Source organism: Mercenaria mercenaria, chromosome 3, assembly GCF_021730395.1.
Source record: "Mercenaria mercenaria strain notata chromosome 3, MADL_Memer_1, whole genome shotgun sequence".
Lineage (NCBI taxonomy): Eukaryota > Metazoa > Mollusca > Bivalvia > Venerida > Veneridae > Mercenaria > Mercenaria mercenaria.
In genome coordinates, this window is record NC_069363.1 from 6,188,565 (window position 1) to 6,216,281 (window position 27,717).

At 35.6% G+C, this 27,717-nt stretch overlaps 1 protein-coding gene across 2 annotated transcripts; it reads left to right on the top strand.

Annotated features, from left to right (window-relative positions):
- Nucleotides 1–27,717, top strand: LOC123525524 (uncharacterized). Of its 2 annotated transcripts, none has more exons than XM_045304635.2 (8): nt 1–70; nt 4,563–6,365; nt 6,614–7,030; nt 11,877–12,296; nt 13,501–13,917; nt 17,058–17,516; nt 18,221–18,643; nt 20,790–27,717. In XM_045304635.2, exons 2-8 carry the CDS (start codon nt 4,584–4,586, stop codon nt 21,255–21,257), a joined length of 4,386 nt encoding a protein of 1,461 aa, XP_045160570.2. In that variant the 5' UTR covers nt 1–70; nt 4,563–4,583; the 3' UTR covers nt 21,258–27,717. The 2 variants fall into 2 exon arrangements, with proteins under 2 accessions (XP_045160570.2, XP_045160569.2); XM_045304634.2 differs by having other exon boundaries at nt 32–124.

Consider the following 27,717-nt stretch of genomic DNA (forward strand, 5'->3'; position numbering starts at 1 on the left):
AGATAAGCTACGGTTATTAAGAGTTCATGTAGTGGATCAGTAGATAGTGAGTCCGTCTAAACTGCATGAGGTAATGTGTAATTTGTTTTGTAAACACTAAGAAGGAAGAAAAGTTATTTTACAGGTTTGTGTCTTTATTTTGCTTTAAACCTGTAATTTTAACCAGATGCAGTACTTCCTTGAAGAGCCGCTATTTAAAAAGTTTACACGGGCACAAGCAAATATGACTTTTGAGAATTCATGTATATGGATTTCAGGAAGCATTGTAATCGAAAACGAAAGTCCTTGATGTCAATAAGACTTTTATGTGGCTATTTTTCTTTTACGTGGCTAAACGAATAATGGCGAGAACAAAAGAGTAGCAACATAAATACCCATATAATATGTCCATACAAGTTATGCGCCAAACAGCTATTAAGAAATTAATTATGTTTAAACAATCAAAATTAAGTACTCTTGTATGTCATCAGCAGTTTGCTTTCTCACGCGGAGAAGGTCTGAGCTTATTTCTTAAGCTACAATACCTTCTTTGATATGAATATATAAAGCTCACAAGTATTCATTTTGCTGTACCTGTGAGAATGATATACTAAGGACAAAATGTCTGACTATTCATACAAATTCCACATTGCATGTTAATAGCAAATAATACATATCTAATTTTATTTCAATAAATTACTCAACGTTACAAGATAATTATGGAGAACAACAATGCAACATATGTGCGGGCAGTAGTACATCAGATCACTGCCCTGACTGTAGTTTGTGAATCATGACTGTGCTTGTAATATTTAAATCACTAGAAAAAAGAGCTTTACTTAAAGTTTCCTAAAACAATATGAAAAATATGCTTCTAATGATCATATACTTTTCGGTTATGCTCTATGTTTTATACCTTGCAATATATATACAGATTTTCTATATGATATACAGACATTATGTATGTGAATAATTAGTTACTGCTTTAGGATATAGTAACTTTAAATGTTTGTACTGTTCGATACTGTTGTGATGTATACCACTATAGGCTTGTTAGCCTAACTGGAACGAAATAAAATGTCTATGTAGGAAGGTCCGTTTGTCTTTCCGTAGCCTACAATCCAAATCAATGACCTGATTTAGTTCATACATTCAACAATCACGGTGGCAAGACCTACAAACTGATCTGTATATAAATGACATTGACCCTCATATTCATTCATGACCTTTACCTTCTAACTTGAACCGTAATAAACAACATTTTGGTCCTTTATCCCACATAATGATAAATGATCCAGTTTAGTTTATACTCACACTCAACAAAATTTGTGGCAAATCAAACTGATCTGTAAAAATACAATAATGACCTTCATCCGTCCGTACGAACGGCCATCTTTGTGGCAACTGACTAAAATGACCTTGACTCTGATATGACCTTCAACCTTAATGAATATCATCTTTGGGCCTACAGCTCACAGGAATGGCCCGATTTAGTTCGTACTCAAACTCAATACACCTTTTGGCAAGACCTACAAACTGACCTGTATATAAACCGTCACCTTCATATAATTTTAACCTTCTGCCTTAAAACCTTAAAACAACATCTTATATTATACATCTGGGGGCATGAGTTTGCGTATTAAAAACGGAGCTCCTTGTTTTGAATGTCACATGTTTCAAGGTGAACATTTTTCTATATTACAGTGTGAGAAATGTATGATGATACAGTTTCGTGAAGAATTTGAACATAAATTCGGCTGTTTAACAAGAAATACTACTCCATCAAGAAATAGGGAAGCGCGTTTCATGTGTACACAGGTGCTCGATTTTTGGACTTCGCACCTGCACCACAGAGTGCAATATCGTACCATGTCATGCACTATAACTCGACCTACCTATAAAGCTGAAAATTCCATAAGTCTCTTGTTTGAAAAAAATACCAAATTAAGTTTTAAGTAACAGGAGAAAGATTCGTGTAATTTTCGTACAATACATCTTTATTTGAATTATCGAGTAGTGATATTTTTAGTAAAAGTGACATTGACCCCATTGGCCTTGTGTGTTTCCAGCCTCTGCCTTACTAAGGCTAAGTTTCCTTGCAATATAATAAATCCTTACATAAAAGCATTTCTCTAAATTCTGGTTAGACTAAATCTTCCCTACTGCTGACTGCTAGTCGCTGATTTTAAACCACTTGGCAGTGTTCGCTGATGGTTTGAACCTTACTTTGGTTGTAAAATTTTTTCATGTAAGGGCAACTGACATATGGAAGGTCGATGGTTCTTCCCAGATGCCCGCCATTACTTAAAATAATTCCCGAAGACCTATTAGAGGCACCGTTGACCTTCCTCCGCTATCAAAAGTTGAAAAGTAACCATATATCCTAATATATATAAATTGTGTCGGCGCGACATTAAACTCAACAAAACAAAACGGTTACACTCTTGTTTGTCTGCTTAGCTATATAGTTTTCATTTAAGAACCTAAGCACTTGCTGTTAACCATAAAGTGAATAATATTTCAATCAGGTCAACTATTCATTTTCACGTTCACCCGCAAACATATTTTAAACTATTATTCATATTTCATATGTAGGATGTTGTTAATCCTTCTCACTTCAGACTCGTAAAAAAGAGCCGTCGATGGAATTGATGTATGCCTACCAAATGTATGTGTTTCATACAGCAATTTTTATATCAACATTTGTTTTATTTATTTTATTTTCAAATACTGGTACAGTTTCCTTACTTATCACCAGTACTTAATATAACTGAATTATCATTAAATGTGCCTTGCATAAGAAAGTGGTATTTTTTATGAAAAGAAAAATGGAAATAATGCAATCATCATTTAAGCAAGAGATATGGTTTGAAGACGCCGTATACGAGTACCTTCTTGATATGAATTTAAACATTATTGAACTATTATCGATTGTTCAAAAGTTATGCACAAAACAAGAAAGGATTAAACAATTCAAAAAGAGAAATAGTTCAAAAAATTATAAGGCTAGTTTTATGGTTCTTTGACTTGTTTTGCCGATCATCAATAACAGACAGATATAGTTAGATTTCTTTTGGAAGATCAAAATAATGCTCCAGACAAGGAAGTTAGAGATATATATATGTTTCCTGAACACTTGTCAGAAACTGTGAACCTCAACGAACACATTACGCTTTATTTACTGAGATGCACTGACTATATAATATAACCACTAAACAAGTATTTTAAGGTGGTGAGGCGTAGGATTAGATATCTTATGAATCTAAAGTGACTTTGCCGACGATTTAACATGGTCCGGCTAGAACTTAAAAATTCATACGCATATTTTATACATATGTTTTATCATAGTTACTAAAAAGATTTTTAGCTTACCTGTGCACAAAGTACTCACGGTGAGCTATTGTGACACCCTGTGTTCCGCGCCCGTCGTCGAGTGTCTCGCACCGTCAACAATTTGACTGTTAATGCTCTAGAGGTCACAATTTTGGCCAAATTTTAATGAATCTTGGCCACAGTGTTACCCTCGGGAACATTTCGGATGATTTCGTTACTGGGTCATCTTGGTTAAAAAAAGTCACTATGTCAATTAATAGGAAAACCTTGTTAACAATATAGAGACTAAATTTGGTTGTCTCTATATGATAAAGGTCAAGTTCAAACTGGGTTACATGAGAGTTTTAAGTAGAGCACTAGGTCAAATCATAGAAGAACTTTGTTTACAAACCAGAGAACACATTTTCAATTTTATCTTCATAAACATTTATTTGACTTTGTGAAATATAGGTCAAGTTCAAAACTGGGTTACATGAAATCTTACAATAGGTCACTAAGTCAAACCATAAAAAATCTTGTTAGCGCTCAAGAGGCTACATATACTTGCTATTCATAAAACTTTGTAAGAATCTTTGTCTCTATGAAATCTAGGTTAAGTTACAAACTGGATTATCCAGCTCAAATACTAGGTCACTTGGTCAAATCACAGAAAGACATTGTTAACACTCAAAAGGTCACATTTCCTACCTGATCATCATGAGACTGGGTCAGAATGTTTGTCTGTTTTAAATGTAAGATATAATTGTAACTGGGTCACGTGGAAAACAACCAGGTCATTAGATCTAATCATAGAAAACTCTTTAATACTTAAGAGGAAACTTTTCCGACTTAATAATATAAAACCTTTGTCAATGTTTGTCTGTATGAAATCTATGTCAAGTTCAAAAGTGCGGTACTTAGGTCAGAAATATTTCAGTAGGTCAAATCATTGAAAAACTTGGATAATCACCTACCTGAGTTACATAAAACATAGCCAAAATGTTTGTCTCTATGAAATCTGGTCCACATTAAATAGTAGCATATCTCCAAGGCCCTCTTGTTTATTTCTTTAAGAGAAATTAATACTTAGTAAACTTATAGCAGCATATTTATGACGTCTTCGCATGATTTGGAATGACAAGTTTTCTTTCAAGAGAAATTCATACATTTTAATGTCAGTCGAAAGCGCATTAGCACCGTTTTCGTCAAACTATGGTTTTTGTTAGTGTACCACTCAAGCAGCACATGGTTTGAAATATGTTTATTTTCAGGGACGACATGACCTTTGTAAAATGACTGATGACATACCGCCGAAAAAGAAAAAGAGATACTCTGAAGACTTTAATATTAATACATCTGACGAGTATCCGTCAATTACTGATCATGTCCAGTTGAGTTCAGCCTCCCTTAACTTAGATAGAGAAAACTTTTCGATCGAACAGCAACAGCTTGCCGTTGCGCTAGTTTTGTCAGGCGCGAAAGTTGAGACAGTAAGCAAAGATATAAATATTCCTCCACCGATCATTATTTCTTGGTTAAACGAAAATAACACTCCTTCAGCGGACGGCAACGAAGACATAAACGAAACTGTCAGTACATCTTCATCAACTCATCCATACTTTGTCGACGATACTAGGAATGATGAAAAAGAGAAGCAAACAGATATTGATATGTGCAATGAAGTGCAAAAAAAGACTGAACCAGAGAGAAAAAAATACTCTATTGAACAGCAACAGATTGCAATTGCACGAGTTTGGACAGGGGCAAAAATTGCAACAGTTAGCAAAGATATGGACATCCCTCCATCGACCATCAGTACTTGGTTAAAAAAAGCTACGCTTCCTTCAGCGGATGGCAACGAAGACATACACGAAACTGTCAGTACATCTTCATCAACTCACCCATACTTTGTCGACGATACCAGGAATGATGAAAAAGAGAAGCAAATTTATATTGATTTGTGCAATGAAGTGCAAAAAAAGACTGAACCAGAGAGAGAAAAATACTCTATTGAACAGCAACAGATTGCAATTGCACGAGTTTGGACAGGGGCAAAAATTGCAACAGTTAGCAAAGATATGGGCATCCCTCCATCGACCATCACTACTTGGGTAAAAAAAGCTAAGCTTCATGCAGCGGATGGCAACGAAAATCGACCAGAAACTTTCATTACTGCAAAACATTCATATCCTATTGTGCTCGATGAAAACAATGGAATGACGGAATTTAAAGCGCTGGTAGAAAATCCTGATGGAAACCTGTGTGCGCTAAAAGACAGTCGTACAGAATCCACAGCTACCGCACCCCTTAATAAAGAAAAGAAAAAAGAAGAATATATGCTGACAGAAAGCATGACTCATACAAATGTCTTAGAATTTAAATATCCAGAGGGATCAAAAAGTACCAATGAAATGGCAAAGAAGCATGTGAATACAAAAAAAGATGTCAGTGCAAATGGTTGCAACAAAAAACGTACAGAACAACAAAAATACAAAGAAATGGAACAAATAATTGTGAATTGCAGTCCTCGAGAAGAGAAAAGATACGTTACTCCTATCCCTTCTCCACCGAACAATTCTATTTGGATAGCAAAAGCTGGGGAGAAGTTGCGAGAACTATACAAGTCACAGGACATGCGACCAAATAAACAATTATGTAACGAAACTGAAAACGATTCAAAGCAATCAAATAAGAATGCAACGAGTAATGAACGGTGTGATGTGTTTCTATCTCCTTGTTCATCGAATAAACTAGAGTGTTCAACTTCTACAGCAGTTCTTGTCGAAACGACTGAAAAATCAGAAAGACAGAAGGTGGATGTCTTTCCTTCTGGTGAAATTAAGAGAAACAAAGAAGAAAAGAAAGCAAGTGATGAAAACTCAGGACTTTGTTCCGTTACTGACAGTATAAAAACTGGGAATACATCGTTGGCTAAAGGTGTAAAACGATTTGGGTACACACCAGAAGTAAAGAAAAAAGCCTTGGAAAGAGTGAAGGGAGGCGAAAAAATTGCATCAGTTGGCAAAGATCTTGATATTCCTGGCTCTACAATATGGGATTGGACAAGAAAAGAGGTAAAGAATGAGTATAAGGTTAGCAATTATGAACCGCAGCATATCAGTTATTAGGTTAAACATCAGGTAAAGATATTGAATATTTAGATATAACAGGATTTTTTGTCTAAGTAATTATTGAGATAAAACGATTTTTAGTTCTACGAACAATTTTTAATTAAGAACACACTTAGAATATTTTAACAGATTTATTAACATTATAAAAATGGCTCATATTCAGTCTGCTCATATTGCTAAATTGTTTTAAGAAAATGACGAGAGAAAATGCTCAGCTTGATGATTGTGTTCCATCTGTAAAATGGAAAAAGTGGCAAGAGATCATGAGCGCAGAAAATTATGGTAAGGGATGGACTGAACGTGATATTGGTTACAGACTTGAAAAACTTTCGCAATATTTTGAAGACAAGTATGGACTCTTTGAACTTGCAGTTTGTAAACCAACAGAAAAGTCTTTAAAAGTGGAAAATATTGTTTATGTTAAAGACGGGAAAATACTTACACTTCTAGAAAGACATTGCAGGTATGGATTTCAGAAGTCAATATTAATCAACAATAAACTTCGAGAGGGTTACAGCATTAAAGCACGGTATTATTGTGTTGCAAGTAAGGAGGAAGCTGTAAAAGAGAAAATGAAGTTATTGCAACATCATGACTACGCTTGGAACGTAAGTAGCGCTTTTGCTAAAGATACAGTCAAACCTGTGATAAAGACCACCTCCGAATAAGTCCACTGCTATAAAACATGCTTATAAACACCACTATTTTCACTTCCCGTTTGATCATAAACTAGATAAATGTACCATAGAGTGGTCTTTACAGACAAGTTAGTCTGTATTATGACTATGTAGACTGTCATTCCGTTCATTTAGCTCTGAAAGTCAATTAGATATCGCGTAAAATTTCTCGATTCAAAAAACGTTATTTTATCAATAACTCATCACGTTGCGCTGCAACTGATAAAACAAAACCGGAACTAAACATTGTTATTTGTCTTTGAAACGTCTTTTCTGTTTACGGATGTTTGGTTTAAAAACGCAGCTATAAGAAAAAGTTCTAAAAAGAAAGCCGTTCAATTGATTTTATTTTTAGCTCGACTGTACGAAGTATAAGGAGAGCTATCCTACACGACCCTGCGTCGGCGTCGGCGTCTTTCCGCGTCCCCACCTAGGTCAAAGTGTTTTTAGCTCACCTGTCACGTAGTGACAGGGTGAGCTTTTGTGATCGTCCGTCTTCAGCCGTCCGTCCGTCCATCAACAATTTCTTGTGAACATTATAGAGACAACATTTTGTGAGCAATTTTGATAAAACTTGTACAAAAGTTGTATTGGCGTGATATATCGGTTCCTTTTAAAAACTGTCTAGATCCCATCATGGGTTCTAGGGTTATTGCCCCTTAAAGGGCCAGAATTTGCTATTTTTGTGCGTCAACAATTTCTTGTCTGCACGATAGTGGTTTCATTTATGATTTTATTTTTACCAAACTTGCACACAACTTGTATCACCATAAGATCTTGGTTCCTTTCTTGAACTGGCCAGATCCCATAATGGGTTCCAGAGTTATGGCCCCTGAAAGGGCCAAAATTAGCTATTTTGACCTTGTCTGCACATTAGCAGCTCTATTTATGATTTGATGTTTACGAAACTTGCACACAACTTGTATCACCATAAGATCGTGTTTCTTTTCTTGAAATGGTTAGATTCCTTTATGGGTTCCAGAGGTTTGGCCCCTGAAAGGGCCAGAATTAGCTATTTTGACCTTGTCTGCGCAATAGCAGCTTCATTTATGATTTGATTTTAACCAAACTTGCACATAACTTGTATCACCATAAGATCTTGGTTCCTTTCTTGAGCTGGCCAGATTCCATCATGAATTCCAGAGTGATGGCCCCTGAAAGGGCCAGCATTAGCTATTTTGACCTTGTCTGCACAATAGCAGCTTCATTTATAATTTGAATGTAATCAAACTTTCACAAAACTTGTGTCACTATAAGATCTTGGTTCCTTTCTTCAACCGGCCAGATTCCTAATAGGTTCTAGAGTTATGGCTCCTGAAAGGGCAAAAATTAGCTGTTTTTACCTTGTCTGCTTAATAGCAACTTCATTTATGATTTGATTTTAACCAAACTTGCACACAACTTGTATCACCACAAGATCTTGGTACTTTTCTTGAACTGGCCAGATTCCATTATGGATTCCAGAGTTATGGCCCCAGAAAGGGCCAGAATTAGCTATTTTGACCTTGTCTGCACAATAGCAGCTTCATTTATGATTTGATTTTAACCAAACTTGCACACAACTTGTATCACCGTAATATCTTGATTCCTTTTGATACGCCCGAAGGGAGGTATTATGTTATCACCTCGGTGTCCGTCTGTCTGTCTGTCTGTTGGTTCCCTTCCGCTCTGTTATTTTCAACCCCTTGAAGGATTTCAAAGAAACCCGACATTAATGTTCACCTCATCAAAACGACATGCAGAGCACATGTTTCGGACGGTCCTCTTCAAGGACAAGGTCACACTTAGGGGTCAAAGGTCATATGACTTTGTTTTGTGTGTATATTGCTCTGCATTTGCATTGCATTGCAGTGCTCTTGTTTTTATTTGGCAGATCCTTCTTTTGTTCACTTACAATAATTATTTTTAATTTCTTCCCTTTTATGTTACTATAAATAGCTTATTTAGTAAATTTTTTATTATTGGCCGAATGAAAAATCGGGACCACTTTTCTGTGGTACAACATGGATGGTATTCCAATTTTTAGGTGTATTTTGACATACCTGCACCTTGTAAGAATATTTTGTCGAGCCCGCTTGTCCAAATGGCTGTTCGGTGTATGTGCGTGCATCTTTGCTTCCGTCCGGATTTGTTTGTCCGGAACATTACTTTGACATGCATGGAACAATCTCGTTTATTTTTGGCATGAATGTTAACCTCAGTGAGACCGAGTGTCATCTGCAAACCGCAGGTTTCTATCTTAAAGGTCAAGGTCACACTTGGAAGTCAAAGGTTAAATTCAATAATGACTTTGTCCGGAGCATTTCTTCTTCATGCATGGAGGGATTTTGATGTAACTTGGCACAAATGTTCACAACCATGTGACGCATGCGCATGAACTAAGTCTAAGGTCAAGGTCACACTTAGAGGTCAAAGGTCAGATACAAGAATGACTTTGTCCGGAGCATTTCATTTTCATGCATGGAGGGATTTTGATGTAACTTGGCATAACTGTTCATCATCATGAAACGGAGTGTCATATGAAAGAACCTAGAATTACTTCGCTTTGTTGTTACTATAAATAGCATATATTGTAACTTTTTTATTACTGGTCTTAGGGGAAAATCAAGATCACTTTTCTGTAGTACAATATGCATGTTACATCAAAGTTTGGTGTATTTTGACCTATCTCTACCGGTAAGGATTTTTGTTTGGACTTAGATTTTTTTAAAGATTTACTTCCCTTTGTTTTTACTATAAATAACTTATATTGTAACTTTTTGCAATCATTTTTCATTTGGCATAAATATTTGCCTCAATGAGACAGGGTGTCATGTGCAACTCCTAGTCCTTTTGACAGCTGGCGGGCTCGACATGTTGCCCGTGGGCATCTAGGTTTTTCTTTTTGGTTAAATTTCTTCTTTTTGTTGTTCTTGTCCTTTGGACTTAGATATTTTTTCTGAGGACTTAGATTTATTTTTAATTTCTTCCCTTTGTTGTTCCTGTCCTGTGGGATTCATCAGTCAAAATTCTGCTCCTTTCCTCCTCTGATGTAATCCTTCGGGCATGAAACTACTGGCCTTATTTGAAAATAATTTTATTTGAAGTAACTTTAAGAAAATTTGAACTATATTTTCTCATAATTCTTTTGATTGATCTTGATTATGATTTTTTGTCCTTCTTGTCCTTAAGTGCAATGATAACAGGTGAGCGATATAGGGCCATTATGGCCCTCTTGTTTTACACTTTCTCGTTTTTCTTCTTATCTCTGTAATTACTTGATGGATTTGATTCAAACTTATAGTCATCTCTCATCATCACCCACATCATCTGACATAAGGGCCATAACTCTGGCACCAATATTTCATGAGTTATCCCCCACTTTACACTTAGATTTTAAGGTTAAAGTTTGGAGCACTTTCACTCTGTCACTGTTATTACTAAATGGATTTGATTCAAACTTAAACTAATTGTTTAAAATCATCACCCACATCAAATGACACAAAGTGCATAGCTCTGACACAGTTTTTTATGATTATTCCCCCTTTTTACCTAGAATTTCAGGTTAAAGTTTTGATGCGTCTACACACTATCAAAGTTATTCATTGATGGATTTGATTAAAGCTGAAAGTAGTTGTTCCACATTATCACTCACATCATATGATACAAGGCCCATAACTCTGGTACTAATATTTAATGAATTATCCCCCTTTTCACTTAGATGTCCAGGTTAAAGTTTTGGTGCCCTTTCACTCTATCTCTGTTATTACTAAATGGATTTGATTCTAACTTAAAATAGTTGTTCAACATCATCACCCTCATCACATGACACAAGGCGCATAACTCTGGTACTAATATATAATGAATTATCCCCCTTTTTACTTAGAATTTCAGGTTAAAGTTTTGATGCACTTTCACTCTATCTCAGATATTACTAAATGGATTTGATTCAAACTTAACATAGTTGTTCAACATCATCGCCCACATCACGTGACACAAGTTGCATAACTCTGGCACAGTTTATTTCATGAATTACCACCTCCCCCCCCCTTTTTTTACTTAGAATTTCAGGTTAAAGTTTTGATGCACTTTCACTCTATCTCAGTTATTACTAAACGGATTTGATTCCAACTTAAAATAGTTGTTCAACATCATCACTCACATCACATGACACAAGGTTCATAAGTCTGGCACCAATATTTCATGAATTATTCCGCCTTTTTACTTACAATTTCAGGTTAAAGTTTTGATGCACTTTCACTCTATCTCAGTTATTGCTAAATGGATTTGATTCAAACTTAAAAAAGTTGTTCAACATCATCACTCACATCATATGATTGCTAATGTTTGCTTAGAATTACACTTGCATATTCTTTTGATACATTTTATCTTTACATTTCTTGTTACTTAATATTTTTGACACAGACTCAAGCTATTGTGCAATATCTTCATCCACCATCGGAGTCATTAAACACTCCAGTGACAGCTCCACTTTCCTCAAATGTGCCTAGTTTCACTATCCAGCATCGAAATAGTCGAGCGCGCTGTCTCCTGTGACAGCTCTTGTTACTATCATTTCTTCAATATGGTATGCAAAAAACAAATTCTTCTATCACTGCTTGTAGGTATAGTTGTGTATATCCGGTTCTCGGGTAACTGTTTTCGCGATGACTCTGCAGAGCCTCGTTATCGCCTAAATAGTTACCCTCAAGGCCGGAAATTCCCATCTCTACCTACAACCAGTGAAAGAATAATAATATCGTATGATATGGTTTCTGAATGATAACTTCTTTTGCAGAAACAATGCAGAGATGATGTTGCTGATTATCGTTTACCAGGAGATTGGGGTCGATGGATACAAGTTATGTCTCCCATTGCGGATTGTGCAGCAGAAAACGAATGGGTTAAAAGGGATTGTGGATACAAATGTACAAATTTAGAGACATGGATGAAAGACGAGTTTGGTGTTTTTGAAATGGCAATTGTAAACCTAAACACAAGGGATACAAGCGTTGTGTTGATGGAATATGGGAAGATACTGACAGCGATAGGAATGTATTGCAGTGATAGTTCTTCAGCCAAATCTGCACAAATAAATGATGTCTTAAATAAAGGGTATAGAGTTCTTGTAAGATGTTGTTATGCAAAGTCTGGGGCGGAAAAAGAAGCACAAGTAGCGGAATCGATTTTGTTGGAAAGATATGTTTATAACTGGCATGTAAGTATTCAATCCGAGTCTGCTATTATTTTGCTTGTCTGCGTTCCATGCACCCAAAGGATCTTCTCACAGGTTCTATTAGCTATCACAACAGCTGTCTGAAAGTGCCGCATGGCGGCACCCAGTGTTAAATTTTTGGTCATTTGGTATCATTTAGATAATTCAGTTTTACTTTAAATGAATTCCGCTTAAGGCGGTGCTTGGGGCAAGAGGGATTTTGTATAGTTCATTACCGCTCATAAACAGACTTAATTAACCAGAATGTGTTAATAGATTGCTTAGATGCTTCCTATACTTTCAAAAGATTTTAAGATTTTATTTATCATTTTTGTCCTTTCATATTTCTATAATTTAGAAATGGTTCCTTATATTAGATGAAGTCTAATTTTAACAGTGCTAAAGACTTCAAATAAAAATCTACAACCGAGCTAATATTTATTGTTCATGATTAGTTTAAGTTAACCCTTATCATGCTGGACACGACTGATTCTGCCTTTGCGACCAGTGTAGATCAAAATCAGCCTGCACATCCGTGCAGTCTGATTATGATCTGCACTGGTCACTATTCAGTCAGTATAGTTTTGGTATGCATTCCTTTTATAAGTTAATGGTTCTGTCTAAATTGAAAGATGGACAAGTTCATTATAATGGTTAAATGCAGGCCGTGTCTGCAATATCAAATTCTTGTTGTTTATGAAAGCAAAGTTCTGGATATGTTATTTTCGAAAGCATAGATGGACTCCAGTATATGTTAAAGCTACCCGTTCTTACTTTACACTTAGCATATAGGTAGGTGGTGATGAGACAATACGCAGAGCGCATGAACTATGCCTGTAGGGCAAATGTCAAGGTTCACAAATGTCAAATTTGTCCTCCATATTTCGTAACAGTATTACAACCCGTTCCGTCGCACACTCAGAAATAAATTCTTCAAATTTTACTTTCTCCCCCTCTGATCTAAACTTCGGGCGTATATTGCCCCCGCTTTGCGTAGCTCTTGTTATACTTTACAGAGACACTGCAATGTTTCACATGCCAATAACTTTAAGACCACGTTTACAAAATAAAAGTTTTAACATTTGTAGAGGACGTCTATTTCACTCAAGAAAGTAAACATGTTTTAAGCTTTAGACTTGCTTAATAAGGTGATGGTCAACGTATTTTATTGTTTTGAATTGCTTACATGTATCATTATTTTTTTCAGAAACAAAGGACAAAACGTGAAAATATCAGGGATGAGCAATTTATGGGAAGCTGGACGGAGTGGAAACTCATAATGGTACCTGGTCAGACAGATGGTTTTATAAGACGGAATGGCAGTAACGTTGGTTTCCGACATAACAACATTGAGGCTTTATTTCAGGACCAGTTTGGGGTTTTCGAACTTCAGATAGCAAGAGGTGACAGCAAGGAAGTCACCTACGTACAACATGGGGAGATATTGACACTGCTTCAAAGATATTGTAGTGACGGATATAAAAGGTCAGGCATGATCAACCGGGCATTGGCAGAAGGCTACAATATATCAGTACGATATCAGTATGTCAACGCTGACAATAGCAAGGAAGTCGCTACAGCACTTCTTCGACAGTTATTGTCTATATACGACTATGCTTGGAACGTAAGTCTTACAAATTGGTTTGTAGACTATTACTAGTCCACTACTAGTCGAGGACTATAGGCCTGTGCCTTTCCGTCCGTCCGTCATTCCGTCCGTTCGTCCGCAATTTCGTGTTCGGTCCATAACTCTGTCATACATCAAGGGATTTTAGTACGACTTGGCAAAAATATTTCTCATGATGAGACGCATCGTAGCAAAAATCGGACTTCTAGCTCAAAGTTCAAGGTCACACTTGAAGGTCAAAGGTCAACAGGTTTTTTAAGCTCGGCGATACAAAGTCTTTCTGCGTTCTCACCTTGGTTCAAGATTTTTTTACACTTTCTCTTTTTTCTCCTTATCTCTGTAATTACTTCATGGATTTGCTTTAAACTTAAAACAGTTATTCCTCAGCATCACCCACATCATATGACTCAACACAAGGGTCAAACCTCTGGTACCAATATTTAATTAATTATCCCTTACTTTCACTTAGAATTTCAGGTTAAAGTTTTGATGCACTTTTACTCTATCTCAGTTATAACTAAATGGATTTGATTTAAACTTAATATATTGTTCCACCTTATCACCCACATCCTATGGCACAAGGTGTATATAACTCTGGTACCATTTTTTCCTGAATTATGGTAAATTTTGATGCATTTTCATTATATCTTAGTTATTTCTAAATGGATTTAATTCAGACTTGAAGTAGTTGTTCATATAATATGATACAAGATGCTTAATATTATTTTAAGAATTATTCCCACTTTTTGCTCAGAATTATATATATTCAGTGTTTTGATACACTTTATCTTTCTCTTATTACTTTTTTTGACACAGACTCGAGCTATTGTGCAATATTTTCATCTGCCATTGGAGTCATTAAAAACTCAATTGACAGCTCCAGCTTCCTCAGATGTGCCCAGTTTCACTATCCAGCATCGAAATATTAAAATGTTAACGTCTGTTTTGTGTCCCAGTCCAGGACTCTGTCATCAATCAATGGATTACAATATTACTTGATATAAATGTCCCCAGTAATCAGACGTGTCATGCGCAACACCCTGAACCCTAGCTTAAATGACAAGGTCAAACTTGGAGATCAAAGGGCAACAGGGTTTTTTTTTCCTACCCGGTCATGCAAAATAGGATTTAAATGTCAGTTGGTACAAATATTCCCCTGGATTAGAGAATGTGTCATGTGCAAAACACGGACCCTTAGTTGACAGGGCAAAGTCACACTTGGAGGTCAAAGGCCAACGTGATAGCATTCCAGCTCGCAGATACCTCACAGTTCTTAGATGTAAATTATCTTATATAGACGCACTTCTAGTGTTGTTGTCTCGTCTTAATTGGCATTATAGTGTACACACGCAAAATATAACGAAATTCTCATGAACCTCTTGAAGGATCTCATCAGACTTGGTCTATTGCATCATTATAAGGTTCTCTCCAGATTCGGTCCAAATGGTGGCATTTGGCTCTTTTCAAGGGCTGCTAGAGCTTAAAATAAAAAAAAAAACATAAAAAAAACATTTAAAGAACTTCTTCTCATGCACCGCTAGACGGATCTTCATCAAACTTGGTCTGTCGCATGATTATAAGGTCATTTCCCAGATTTGTTCAAATGGGGGCACTAGAGCTAAAAAAGAGAAAAAAACACCTTTAAATGACGTCTTCTGAGGAACTGCTCAATGAATCTTCATCAAACTTGGACGATAACATCGATCGTTAATAGTTCTTTCCCCAATTTTATACATATTGAGGCATCACTTGGCCCCTTTTAGGGGCTGCTAGAGCTAAAGTTAGAAATGCCTTTAAATGACTTCTCCTCATGAATGACGCATCGTCATCAAGCCTGGTCTAGAGGATCATTATTAGGTTCTTTTCTCAAATTTAATCAATTGATGGCTCTTTGCCCCTTTTAGGGTATGCTAGAGTTAAAAATATAAATCCCTTTAAAAGACTTCTTCTCATAAACTGCTTTGTTTGTTTGTTTGGGATTAACGCCGTTTTTCAACAGTATTTCAGTCATGTAACGGCGGGCATTTAACCTAACCAGTGTTCCTGGATTCTGTACCAGTACAAACCTTTTAAAAGACTTCTTCTCATGAACCGCCTGATGGATCTTCATCAGTTGGTTTTTAGCATCATCAGAAGGCCCTTTCCCCATTTTATTCAAATATAGGAAATGGGTTCCTTTTAGGGGCCGGTAGGGCTAAAAATTAAGATACATTTTAACGACTACTTCTCATGAACCGCTCAATTGATTTTCATCAAACTTGGTTCATAGCATCATTTATAAGTTCTTCTCCAAACTTTATTCAATTGGAGGCGCTTGCCCCTTTTAGGGGCATTAAAGTTAAAACTAGAAATACCTTTAAATGACTTCTTCTCATGGACCACTTGATGGATCTTCATTGAATTTGATTTGTAGCATTATTATTAGGTCCTTTAATAAATTTATTCAATAAGAGACATTTGGCCCCTTTTAGGGGCTGCAAGAGTAAAAAATGGAAATATCTTTAAATAAATTCTTCTCATTAACTCCTGGTTGAGTCTTCAAACCTTGTCTGGAACACTTTTACAAGGTCTTTTCCCACGTTTGATCAGTTGGGGGCACTTTGCCCCTTTTAAGGCCTACTAGAGCTTAATATAGGAATACCTTTAAATGACTTCTTCTCTTGACCCGCTTGATGGATCTTCATCAAAGCTGGTCTTGGAAATCATTATAAGGTCATATGTCAAATTTGTTCAAATGTGGACACTTGGGCCCTTTAAGGGGCCATTTGAGTTAAAATAGAAATACCTTTAAATTATTTCTTATGATGGTTATACAGTAATATCGGAGAGCATCCTCACCTTGTTGTAATGAAGATCTTGGCTCTATTCAATATGCTTATCGTGAAAAAAAGGGGAATCTAATATGACCCATCTAGATCGTCTGGTATTTAGAATATTTTTTCCACTTCAAAGAGGTTTCCTTCTTAGTCCTATTTATTGTTTTTGCAAGTCTTTGTAATTCCAATTTGATATATTTTGGTCTTCATTTAAAGGAAGGTCATGAAATAGTTTTCATTAACTGTGCCAGTTAAACATACTGAAGCATGTCTTATATTTAAACTAGCAACATCATTTCAATGTCCTTACTTCTGTTACAGAAAACTCGTCGAGAGGACGTTGACGATGAAGATATTGCTGGAAACTGGTCAGATTGGGTCACTATGATGACACCACAGATTCAACAGGGATGGACACAGCGGAACATTGAAGATTCATGCAGAGTATACCACCCAAACAACTTTGCAAAATTATTTGAGGAGAAATATGGTATTTTTGAAATAAAATTGAGATATCATCCCCACTCTGCCACATTTGATGCCGGCGGTGAAAAGTTCCGTGACAAACAAGACACAGTTGTTTACATTGGTAAAGGAAACATACTTACAGAGGTGAAGACACGATGTTGTATCAAGACAAAGCAATCCATGCTTATTGATCAAGCATTGAAGGAAGGAAAATGTATTTCTTTCCGTTACTGTTATACAGAAAATGATACACCAGAGGAAGCGGCTGAGCTACAAAGACAATTATTGGAACGATACGACTACACTTGGATTGTAAGTACCAATTATAACTACTTTGCCTAATTTTATGATGATTATTCAGCGTTATCATGCTCTGTGTTATCAATTACCGACTTTTGCTTGTAAAGTTAAACATGCTACTGCCATGTTGTTGTTTCATTTCTGGACAACAATTATTTAAACTCAATATCAACATTTAATGCAAAAAAGAGCATTCATTTCTTTGTGATTTACTTGCTTTATCGAAATGCTATTAAAACAGAACAGTGTGTATTTCCACATTGACTTTGATAAGATAGAAAAAGTGAAACTCCACAGGTCGCAACACGACAGAAACTGAAAATGTTGCAGGCTCGGTTTGGTTGAGTCTGTTCCTGGACGGTAGTGGAAATGCATGGTAGCGCCTATGCCCTATAGCCCCAGGTTGAGCAGAACTCAACATTCACTCTTGTTACAAGTACAAAAGCAATTTAGAAACTCGTTGAATAAAATTGATAAAATATCGGCAGAGCCTCGCATTTTATAACTTTATTCAACTCGTTAAATAAAATCAATATAAAAAGACATGTATACGACCGTAAATTATGGTTAACGTAATTATTAGACAATCAGCGTACCATAGGGGCAGGTATCTCAAAATATGCATACGGACCTGTACATTTTAGTTGACCATATAACTTTGAACAAATCTGATGCCTTTATGCAGAGTTATAACTGAAAACCGTTTTATTTGATAGAGGTCAAAGCGAGAAGACGTTTATGACAATAACCTGCCAGGAGAATGGTCTAAATGGTCAAAGATAATGAAACCTGGAGAAGTGGAACAAGACTGGGAATGGCGGGATGAAAAATTTATCGGTTTTAAAGTGAAAAACCTTGATGGCATTTTCAGAGATGATTATGGCGTATTTGAATTGGCAGTCGAAAAACCAGACCGAGACACAATTGTCCACGTCGGAAAAGGAAAAGTTTTATCTGAGCTAAAAAAGTACTGCAAAATTAATACAGATGGCTCCTACAATTCAGTTCAAATAAGCGATGCCCTAGCAAAACGCTGCAGTATTTTAGTTCGCTACAGGGACGTTCAGTCAAAGCAGGACGCTGAAGATGTTGAACAATATTTAGTGGACAGATATGAGTATCCTTGGAATCCTTTGTTTGTAAGTAGAACCAGCATCTAAAATTGAAGTAATTAGTGTCGGGTCAATAGTCCGTTTCTTGGAAAGTAAAATCAATGAACATTAAGAAAAACAAATGTTTTACCATACCATTTCAGATATAAATACACAACATGGTCAAGGCCTAACTAAAGTAAAGGAACCAGTGTGGAAGAAATCTGGTCTAGTCGCGTAATGGCTGACAGGTTTTTGAACACTAATTTTTCACTTGGCATGGCCAGAGAGGTCTAAATTAAAGCTGGTTTCTGTTTGAATTTCATTGTGGGAGTATTTTTGATATTTTGGTAGAAAAAATGGGAGAGGTTGTTGTATTTGGTGAAGTGAAACACAGATTTAGTATGAGTAGTACCTCCAGGTCACAACAGTGTGATTTTGATGTGATTTAACATTAAGCAAATGTGACAAGAGAAATCTCTCTTAGGAGATACATGATCCCAACTTTTCTCTTCTTTTTATGCCAGTTGTATCGTAACACTTAAAAACAAATCAAGGATTTGCTCTCTGAAATGGGTCTAGCTATGGTTGGTAGCTCATTATAAATGTCAGTTTTATATAGAATATTTAGGGAATACTATTTATGCTAGTTTAAACTCAAACAAAATCGTTAAATGGCGGATTAGAGTAATCCTTAGTTGCTACACTCTGAAAGCATGTCTCCTTGACTTTGTTGTGATTTTTCTCCAGATTTTGTAGTGACATTTTTTTTCAAGGAGATGGAGACATATAATTGTGTTCTGATGAATCGCAGCTCTAAGAACATTGTTAACAACATTGTTAATTTCAATTATCAAATAAAAGAGACCGACAGTGTAATGTCTATATGCGTTTAACGTACAGTCGAGACTGTTTTAAGAGACCGACTTTGGGAAGCAGCGAAAAAGGTCACATACGACAGGGAGTCTCTTAAAACAGTCTCACTTAACAGGATGACGCTGGTTTCATATATTTTTCCAATTAAAGTGCATGAATATCGGATACTTATATATTGGCCTCTATGGAAAATGATTAAATACTATTTCTTTAATTGCATATTGATAAAATAAAAAAAAAATAAAAAAAATTGCATCATTCGTATGATGTTGATAAAACAAATTTAAGCTCATGATCTGGCAAGAAAAAAAAAGGGAGCAGTAAAGTATAAATGTTCCATTTGAACTATTTACACACTGAGGTTTATGATATTTATTTTTGTGTACTAATTGTTCATTGACATTTATTCGATTATTGACTGCATCTTTAATCTGTGTTTACTTCGTCGTTTCCTGTTAAATACCACCATATTTTTGTTTCACCAGGAATAAAGTTAATTTATTCACCGACTCCGAATTCTTCAGCGACTATCTACTTTCCAGATTTTATTTATACACTGCTTTTCCCTAATCGAGCAATTCGAGTGCCTTAACAGCTGTTCTAATGTCGAAACAGTTCTTTTTTATGTTTTTCATCAGCCATTTTTTGTAAACAAATAAGTTCTCGTCTCAAACAACGTCACGCGAGATAAAGAACGCTTACTCTTATAGTGTAAAATCTTGCGAGGGAGCGTCTCAAAGTCGCTGAAAACGGTCTAAATATCGATTCGGGAGCCTGATTTCACAGTCGCTTGTCGCGAAAGGCAGGGGGTTGCTTAATTCAGACTCTTTTAATAGTAAATTGCGTCCGGAGCATAAAATAGGGTCGCATATGACAGGGAGTCGCTAAATTCAGGGGGTCGTTAAGGCAGTCTCGACTGTATATTAAAGTCACCAAAGTATATTTTACTTATTCTGGCACAAAATTACCTTTAAAAAAAATAAACATTTTTGGCCGCATAAAATATGTCTTATCTAGGTCCAGACACAAAATGCTCTTTCAAAGAATAAACTTTTTTTTGGTCGGATGGAATATGGCTTATCTAGGTCTAGACGGAAATTTCTCTTTAAAAGCATAACATTTTTGGTCACAGGGAAGATGTCTTATCTAGCTATAGAAGACAATATCGACGTGGCGAAATATCGATAAGTGTGGTATCATTTAAAGGTTCTCTTGCTGGCACATACTAATATTTATTAGTAGTATTCCATATGCATTTATTTTAATTGCCATAACTAACACGTACTTTCTAGCGTTAATTTGTTTTGTGTCATTACAGCGGACAAAGAGGGAGGAAGTAGATGACAGCTCTTTGCCCGGTCAAAACTGGTCTGAGTGGGATCAGTTGATGACGCCGCACAGTAACACACCGGGTTGGATAAGGCGTGATCCTGGCAACACAGGGTACCGACTGACAGACGAAAAATTGAAAGACATCGTCATAGATGAAAGAGGTGTATATGAACTGAAGATTGAAAAGCATGGTCGCATCATAGTCGTGTATGCTGGGAAAGCTGAAAATGTATTACAGAGATTAATAGACTATTGCAAAAATGGATCCCACAAACCACAGCGTTTTGATGACGCCTTATTAGGGGGTTATAATATTTGTGTAAGATTCAGACATACTAACAATATTGATGATGCTGAGAAAAAGCTACTGGACAGATACAATTATGCGTGGAATAAATCAAGGAATGATAAGGAAAGGGACATATTTTTGCCATACTATTTTGAGCACAACTGAAAAAGATTTTATGTGATTCCGTCATATATGAGATAGATGTATATGAATGGGTGATTAAAAAGGACAGTCGCATAATAGTCGCGTATGCTGGAAAATTAGAAAATTTGATACAGAGATTAACTGACTATTGCAAAAATAAATCCAACAAAGAGATTCTTTTTACTTACGCCTTATCACGTGGTTACAATATTTGTGTAACATTCAGACCTACAGAGATTGATGATGCTGAAAATAAGCCGATAGACAGGTACAATAATGCTTGGAATAAATCAAGGAACGTTAAGGAACGGGACATTTTATGCCATACGATATGGAGCACAATTCAGAAAAAACTGAAATTCTGTGATCTGGAACAAGTGAACAAATTTCTACAGAAGCATACTGAACTTATCTAAAATCTGGGAGTTAAAACGATATCACTCAAAGGGAGGCAAATGATCATTTTATCGACCACAAACACACAAATACATGTTTTATGATTTTAGAATGCGTTTCTGATATTTTCTTCACGCACATGAGCGCCGTTATATTCGAAGAATGTTTTGTCTGTGATATTATTGTTTACTTAGGGACGCTTTCGGCTTTCTTGAGGATAGTCTATATGCAACAAATCAATACAAATATGGTAACTGTGTTAGTGGGCCCCGATGTCTGACTACCTAGACTTTAGGAAATACCTTGTATAAGGCCGTATAAGACTGCCTGTTTGTATATTTTTATGTGTAGGTTGGCACCGATTCTACCTATTTAGTAACACGCTGTGATATATTTAATCTCTCATTTCGCCACACCGAAAATTTACTAGGGCAAATCTGTTGCCAGGAGACTACATAAATTCTGAATTATACGGTGTTCCGTTAGGGCCAGCGCATACGTCCTAGGAATGCGAAGCGCGAAGGTGCGACAGTACGATGGTGACACTACGATGTTGAAGCACAACAGCACGATGGCAAATCGCGACAGTATTAAACAAAAGACCTCAACTTTTTAATACTGGAACTTCATCGCTTAATTTCATTAGAATAGTAACTGTGTTATTCTCACTAGAATGAAAATGTATAGCGTTTTATTAATCTTTTTTATGCCTCCACATTTATGTTAGGGCATATAGCGTTGCTACTGTCCGTCCGTCCGCACGAACTTTCAAAGATGACTATAAAGGAAGTATTCTTTCTGTGACTATTTTTACTTCAGTTATGGCCCTTTAGTAGTTTTGCTATATAGAGAAAAATCTTGTTTGTCCAACTCCTCTCACACTAATAGCCTGATCTGCTTCATATTTCACAGATGACCATGAAAAAGGAACTTTTGCTTCGACTATATTTTACTGCATTTACTGCCTTTTGATAGTTTTGCTATAGGGAATATAGGGAGAAATCTTGTGTGTCCAACTCCACAAACACTATTGAATGGATATGCTTGAAAGTCTCAAAATGAAGGACCTTAATGAGAAGATGATCATAAATAATGGCCTTTTTTCTAGTATTATGGCATTTTCTTAGTTTCACCAAATATGGCATAGTGAAGAAATTTGATGTGTTCAATTCCTCATGCACTACTTGAAGGAATGGATTCAAAGTTGCTCATGTACACAGCCTTATCTTAATACAATTTGTTTTAAACTTTTAGTCAGACATCCTTCTGAAGATGGTTCATATTAAAAACTTTGTTATTTAAAGGATGGCAAAGTATGTGGGAGCATCCGTGTCCAATGAACACAATTCTAGTTTACTTTATCATACTGCATTTTAAAATCATAATACTGTAATCATTCCACTCGAAATGTGTGACATGAATTTTGTACTTGATTTGCAATGTAACAATATGTTTTTGATTATGTAAAATTGAATATGTATAATACTGTTTCTTACCTTTCAAATATGAACGGCTATGTACAATATTTCTTATCTGAGTCGAATGTTTTTGATTTAATAGCAGATGATATTATATATTTTGAAAACATGTATGATAGCTATTGTAGATTTTTGCTCTCTAGAGACTTCAGTTGTAGATTAGTAAACCTTAAGAAACTTTGTCGAAAATGAATATCTTTTTTATTTAGACTTGATGCCTGAAATAAATAGCAGCCACACGTCCCGGCGAGTCTTTCAAGACTCTTATAAATGAAAATTCCGATTGTCATTTTAAAAAAAGTGTTTCCCATTTTTGACTTTGGATATTAGTGATGCTTTTTGCCTTCACTTGTAATTGGTAGAGTAGTTTATACACAGGAGTATCTTGTTTTATTTTTGAAAGCAAATATTCTTGCTGTACCATTGTATTTATATGTTCATGTTCTAATCTCAGTTTCCAATTGGCTTTACTCCCCTATTAATTTATAATATAACATAAAACAACCTTCTGATGTATTGTGAAGATATTTAACGAAATCAAAGAAATAGATTTTTATGGCTGTAATCGTAAGTGTCTTTTAAGAATATTATCTATTTGTCAAACTATTTTTTTCTAAAAGAAAACATTTCCTCTCATATTTCAAGTGGTGATTATACTACAGTAGTCGATGTTAAATGATGTTATTGTTAGCATGATAATGTATCGAGCATCAAGCATTAAATATTTCTTTGAGAAATATGTATTTTAAGCTGATTTTTTGTATATCCGTCGTTCATTTTTTTCACATCCTATTCCCAAACCGAAGCCGACTTACAATATAAAATTGTTAGTACAGTTACTCTTTTTTTTGCTCAAATCTTCGTGAAATTTCTTTCTACAACAAAGCACAGAGAAGCTTATTTTCAGTGCATCATTTATCTATAATTATACATGTATATTTATAATTTTTGATATATTTGGACCGCATCACGGTCCGAAACTTTGAGCGGCAACTGTTGAATCTTGCGGGAACATGAACTGTAATACTCCTGCATCGAAATGACAATTTGATACTTTGGTTTTACATATAAGTTTTGATTTGCCTTATTTTACAAATTGAATTGGTAAGTACGTAGCTTACCCGTTGCTCTGGATCTCTATGCAAATTAATATCTGATGTCATGTAATAAAACACATATTGAAAGGCCTGCTAGTCGATAGTCAAAACGATTGTCGAATGTTTTCCTGTCCCGAGTTTTTTCTGAATATTTTATTTACTACATATTTACTGAGAGTGATATTTTCATAATAGTTTTTGCGATTGTATTGAATAGATTAAAATCCAATATTTACAGTATATGACAGTGTTTCAAAATATTTCTAAAGAAAAAAAACGTAAAACATGTATGAACCATCTAAAAAGTCAAAGCCTAAGGTCTCTGATTGTTGATTGGCACTGTTACCTTTTTAGCTGACCTGAGCCAAAGGCTCATGGTGAGCTTTTGTGATCGCTCAATGTACGTCGTCCGTCGTGTGTCCGTCAACATTTTTCTAAAAAAATCTTCCTCTTGAAAACCCCTGGGCAGAATTACACCCTCTGATCCTTTGATGGCCCACTTTCAAAATTGTTCAAAGAATTGAATTCCATGCAGAACTCTGATTGCCATGGCAAACGAAAGGAAAATCTTTAAAAATCTTCTTGTCCAAAACCACAGGGCCTAGGGCTTTGATATCTGATATGTAGCATCATCTAGTGGTTCTCTACCAAGATTTTTCAAATTATACCCTTAGGGTCAAATATGGCGCCGCCCTGGAGGGGGTGGGGGCGGGCATATGGTTTATATAGGCGTATATAGGGAAACACTTTGAAAAGCCATTTGGTCTAGGGCTTTGATATTTGGTATTTAGTATCATCTAGTGGTCCTCTACCAAGACTGTTCAAATTATCTCCCAAGGGTCAAATATGGCCCCACCCCGGGGATCCTAAGTTTTACATAGACTGATATAGGAAAAAAATCATCTTCTTGTCTGAAACCACAAGACCTAGGCCTTTGATATTTAGTATGTAGCATTGTCTTGTGGTCCTCTACCTAGATTGTTCGAAGTATTACCCTGGGATGAAAGGAGACCCCGCCCTGGGGTCACTTAGTTATTATATGAGTTATATAGGAAAAAGTACTTAAAATCTTCTTTTCTGAATCTGAAAGGCCTAGGCTTTTAATATTTGGTATGTTGCATTGCCTAGTGGTCCTCTACCAATATAATTCATATTATTACCCTGAGGTGAAAAGAGGCTCCGCCCAGGGATCTCAAGTTTTACACAGTCTTAAAAGGAAAAAAAATAAGAATCTTCTTGCCTGAAACTGCAAGGCTTAGGCTTTTGATATGTGATACGATGCATTGCCTAGTAGTCCTCTAGCAAAATTGTTCAAATTATGCGCCTGGGTTGATAAGAGGCCCCGTACGGGGTCACTTAGTTATTATATGAGTTATATAGGAAAGAATACTTAAAAAATATCTGATCCTATTTCCTAGACTTTTTAATTATAAATACCTGATGACCCCAAGTAATATGAAGTCACTTGACTGTGACTTTGACCTACTGACCTACTTTCTTGTTTTTAAGATAGAACCTTGAAATTTGGACGGCATGCACAGTTTTGCACTACGATCTTAAAACTGACTTTCATTGACCATGAATATGACCTAATGACTTTCCTAATATTTTAGCATCGGCTTGACATTTGAAACATGTAGATCATATTACTCATGTGAGCGATCCAGGGTCATCATGACCCTCTTATTTGAGAGATATTTGAAGTTCTAGTCTGTTTCTTGTTTTGTGGTTTCTTGATTGTTTTTTTTTTCTTTTTGTTAAACGTTGGGTAAAGCCCTGCTCCGCGTCAATTCAAATTCTATTGTGTGTATGCAACCCATGATTACAATAGGTAACAGTTAACGGCCACGCGCCACACTTTAGCACGCAAAACCACAGGTATTTTATATAGAATTTTATATAAAATAGACTCTATTTTGACAGGCGTCACTGTTCATAGTCATGATTTTCATGCTTTTTCAGTTACAATTTTAAGGTTAAACGGTAGGACTGGAGCAGATCTTTAAACTGATTTAAAACACGGTTGTGATGTAATCCTTTGTTAGTTTTGTCCATTATATAGGTTATTGTACCGATACCGTTCTAAACATGGTCAGTTTTTAACGAGAATTTGCAAGAATTCTCTCCCTTAATTGTTGGCTGTGTTAAAGCAATTCCCTTCAAACTGGATTGCCTTCCTTACATTAGCTAAAGTTGTGTCATTCATGACCTAAGTCAATAATTCTTTGTCATAGATTTTGCATTAATCTAATATTTTGCTTTAGGTAATACACGGAAATTAAGCTCGCATGTTACTCCGTAGAAAGCAACAACACATGTAGCCAGTTTTTGATATAAATCATGTTGTTTTATAGATTCATATAGAAATATTATTCATGTGAAGATATAAAACGTTTCTGTAAAAAACCATTATGTTAGCTTATGAAAATGAATATTGCGAAATTCGTGTTGTCATGTAACAGAAAATGAAAACATTCAAATAAATTTCTTTTCTTTTGAAACTTTGAATCCTGCCAAACATTGAAATCTGAAAGTTATTTCATAAACGAGCTTTCCCACAAACACATGTATACATAATAGTTTTCCTCGAGAAAAACGAAACTTGTGTGAAGATACATGTATTCCCATTTTGACTGATTTTTCTTGTCCATATAACGGTACTTTTGTTTTAACTTTCATGCCTAGAAGTTTACTCTTTAAAACATGATAAAATAAAGTAATAAACTATGCATTTGACAGACAATGGCAAAGAAAAACCCGAGCAATTTAACAAATTTAAAAAACATACATGTTACTAAAACACGCACACGCATGTTTTATTAACTGGTCTTGTTCCAAGGTTTTCCATAGAAATCAAAGGAAGAAAGAATCTATTGAATGATGAATCAAGTTTCTGACTTTTTTTCTGATCAGCATAGGTGTATGTGTATCATAGAGATCCTAACTCATTTTTTTAAAACAATTAGCTCTGGTTCATCCTGTCTACTTATTTATAGTGTCTAAGTTACTTGATTATACATAAATCAAATATGCCATTCAGATATGTGTTTGTACATACTATACAATTTAATCATGAAATCAAATTTATCGTGAAAAATAAAGTCTTTAGCTGTAAAGGTGGCTGTTTTTCATGCTTTTCACGAACAAAACCGTGACAAAAATGTAGGTCGAACTAAAGAGATAATCCTGCCGCGCAAACTCATGGAAAGCATGCCAATTTTTTTTTCAAGCTTGGATTTCATTTCTAAAATAGACATGATATTGCGCGTCTGTTAATTTCACCCTTTCTTTGCACATCGTGGAAACTATGCTGTGTCTTTTGTTTAAATAAATGTACACATTCTCTCCCCCTCTCACCAGCTTTCAATGAGCGCCTAACTTGAAAATTACACTATTTCATTAGAAAAGTATTCTTTGAAGTAGTTTTTCTCCTGACGTCAAATGTTTCAATATTCCAAAGATATTTAGCTTTCAGTCGGAAATTATGTAATTTATGTTGACTCGTATTGT

Bases quoted from the DNA above. Each gene is read 5' to 3' on its own strand.
- LOC123525524 (XM_045304635.2), top strand. From the start codon at position 4,584: ATGACTGATGACATACCGCCGAAAAAGAAAAAGAGATACTCTGAAGAC. The intron at 17,517-18,220 runs GTAAGTACCAAT...TTTATTTGATAG, and splicing joins GATACGACTACACTTGGATT to AGGTCAAAGCGAGAAGACGT. The intron at 18,644-20,789 runs GTAAGTAGAACC...GTGTCATTACAG, and splicing joins ATCCTTGGAATCCTTTGTTT to CGGACAAAGAGGGAGGAAGT.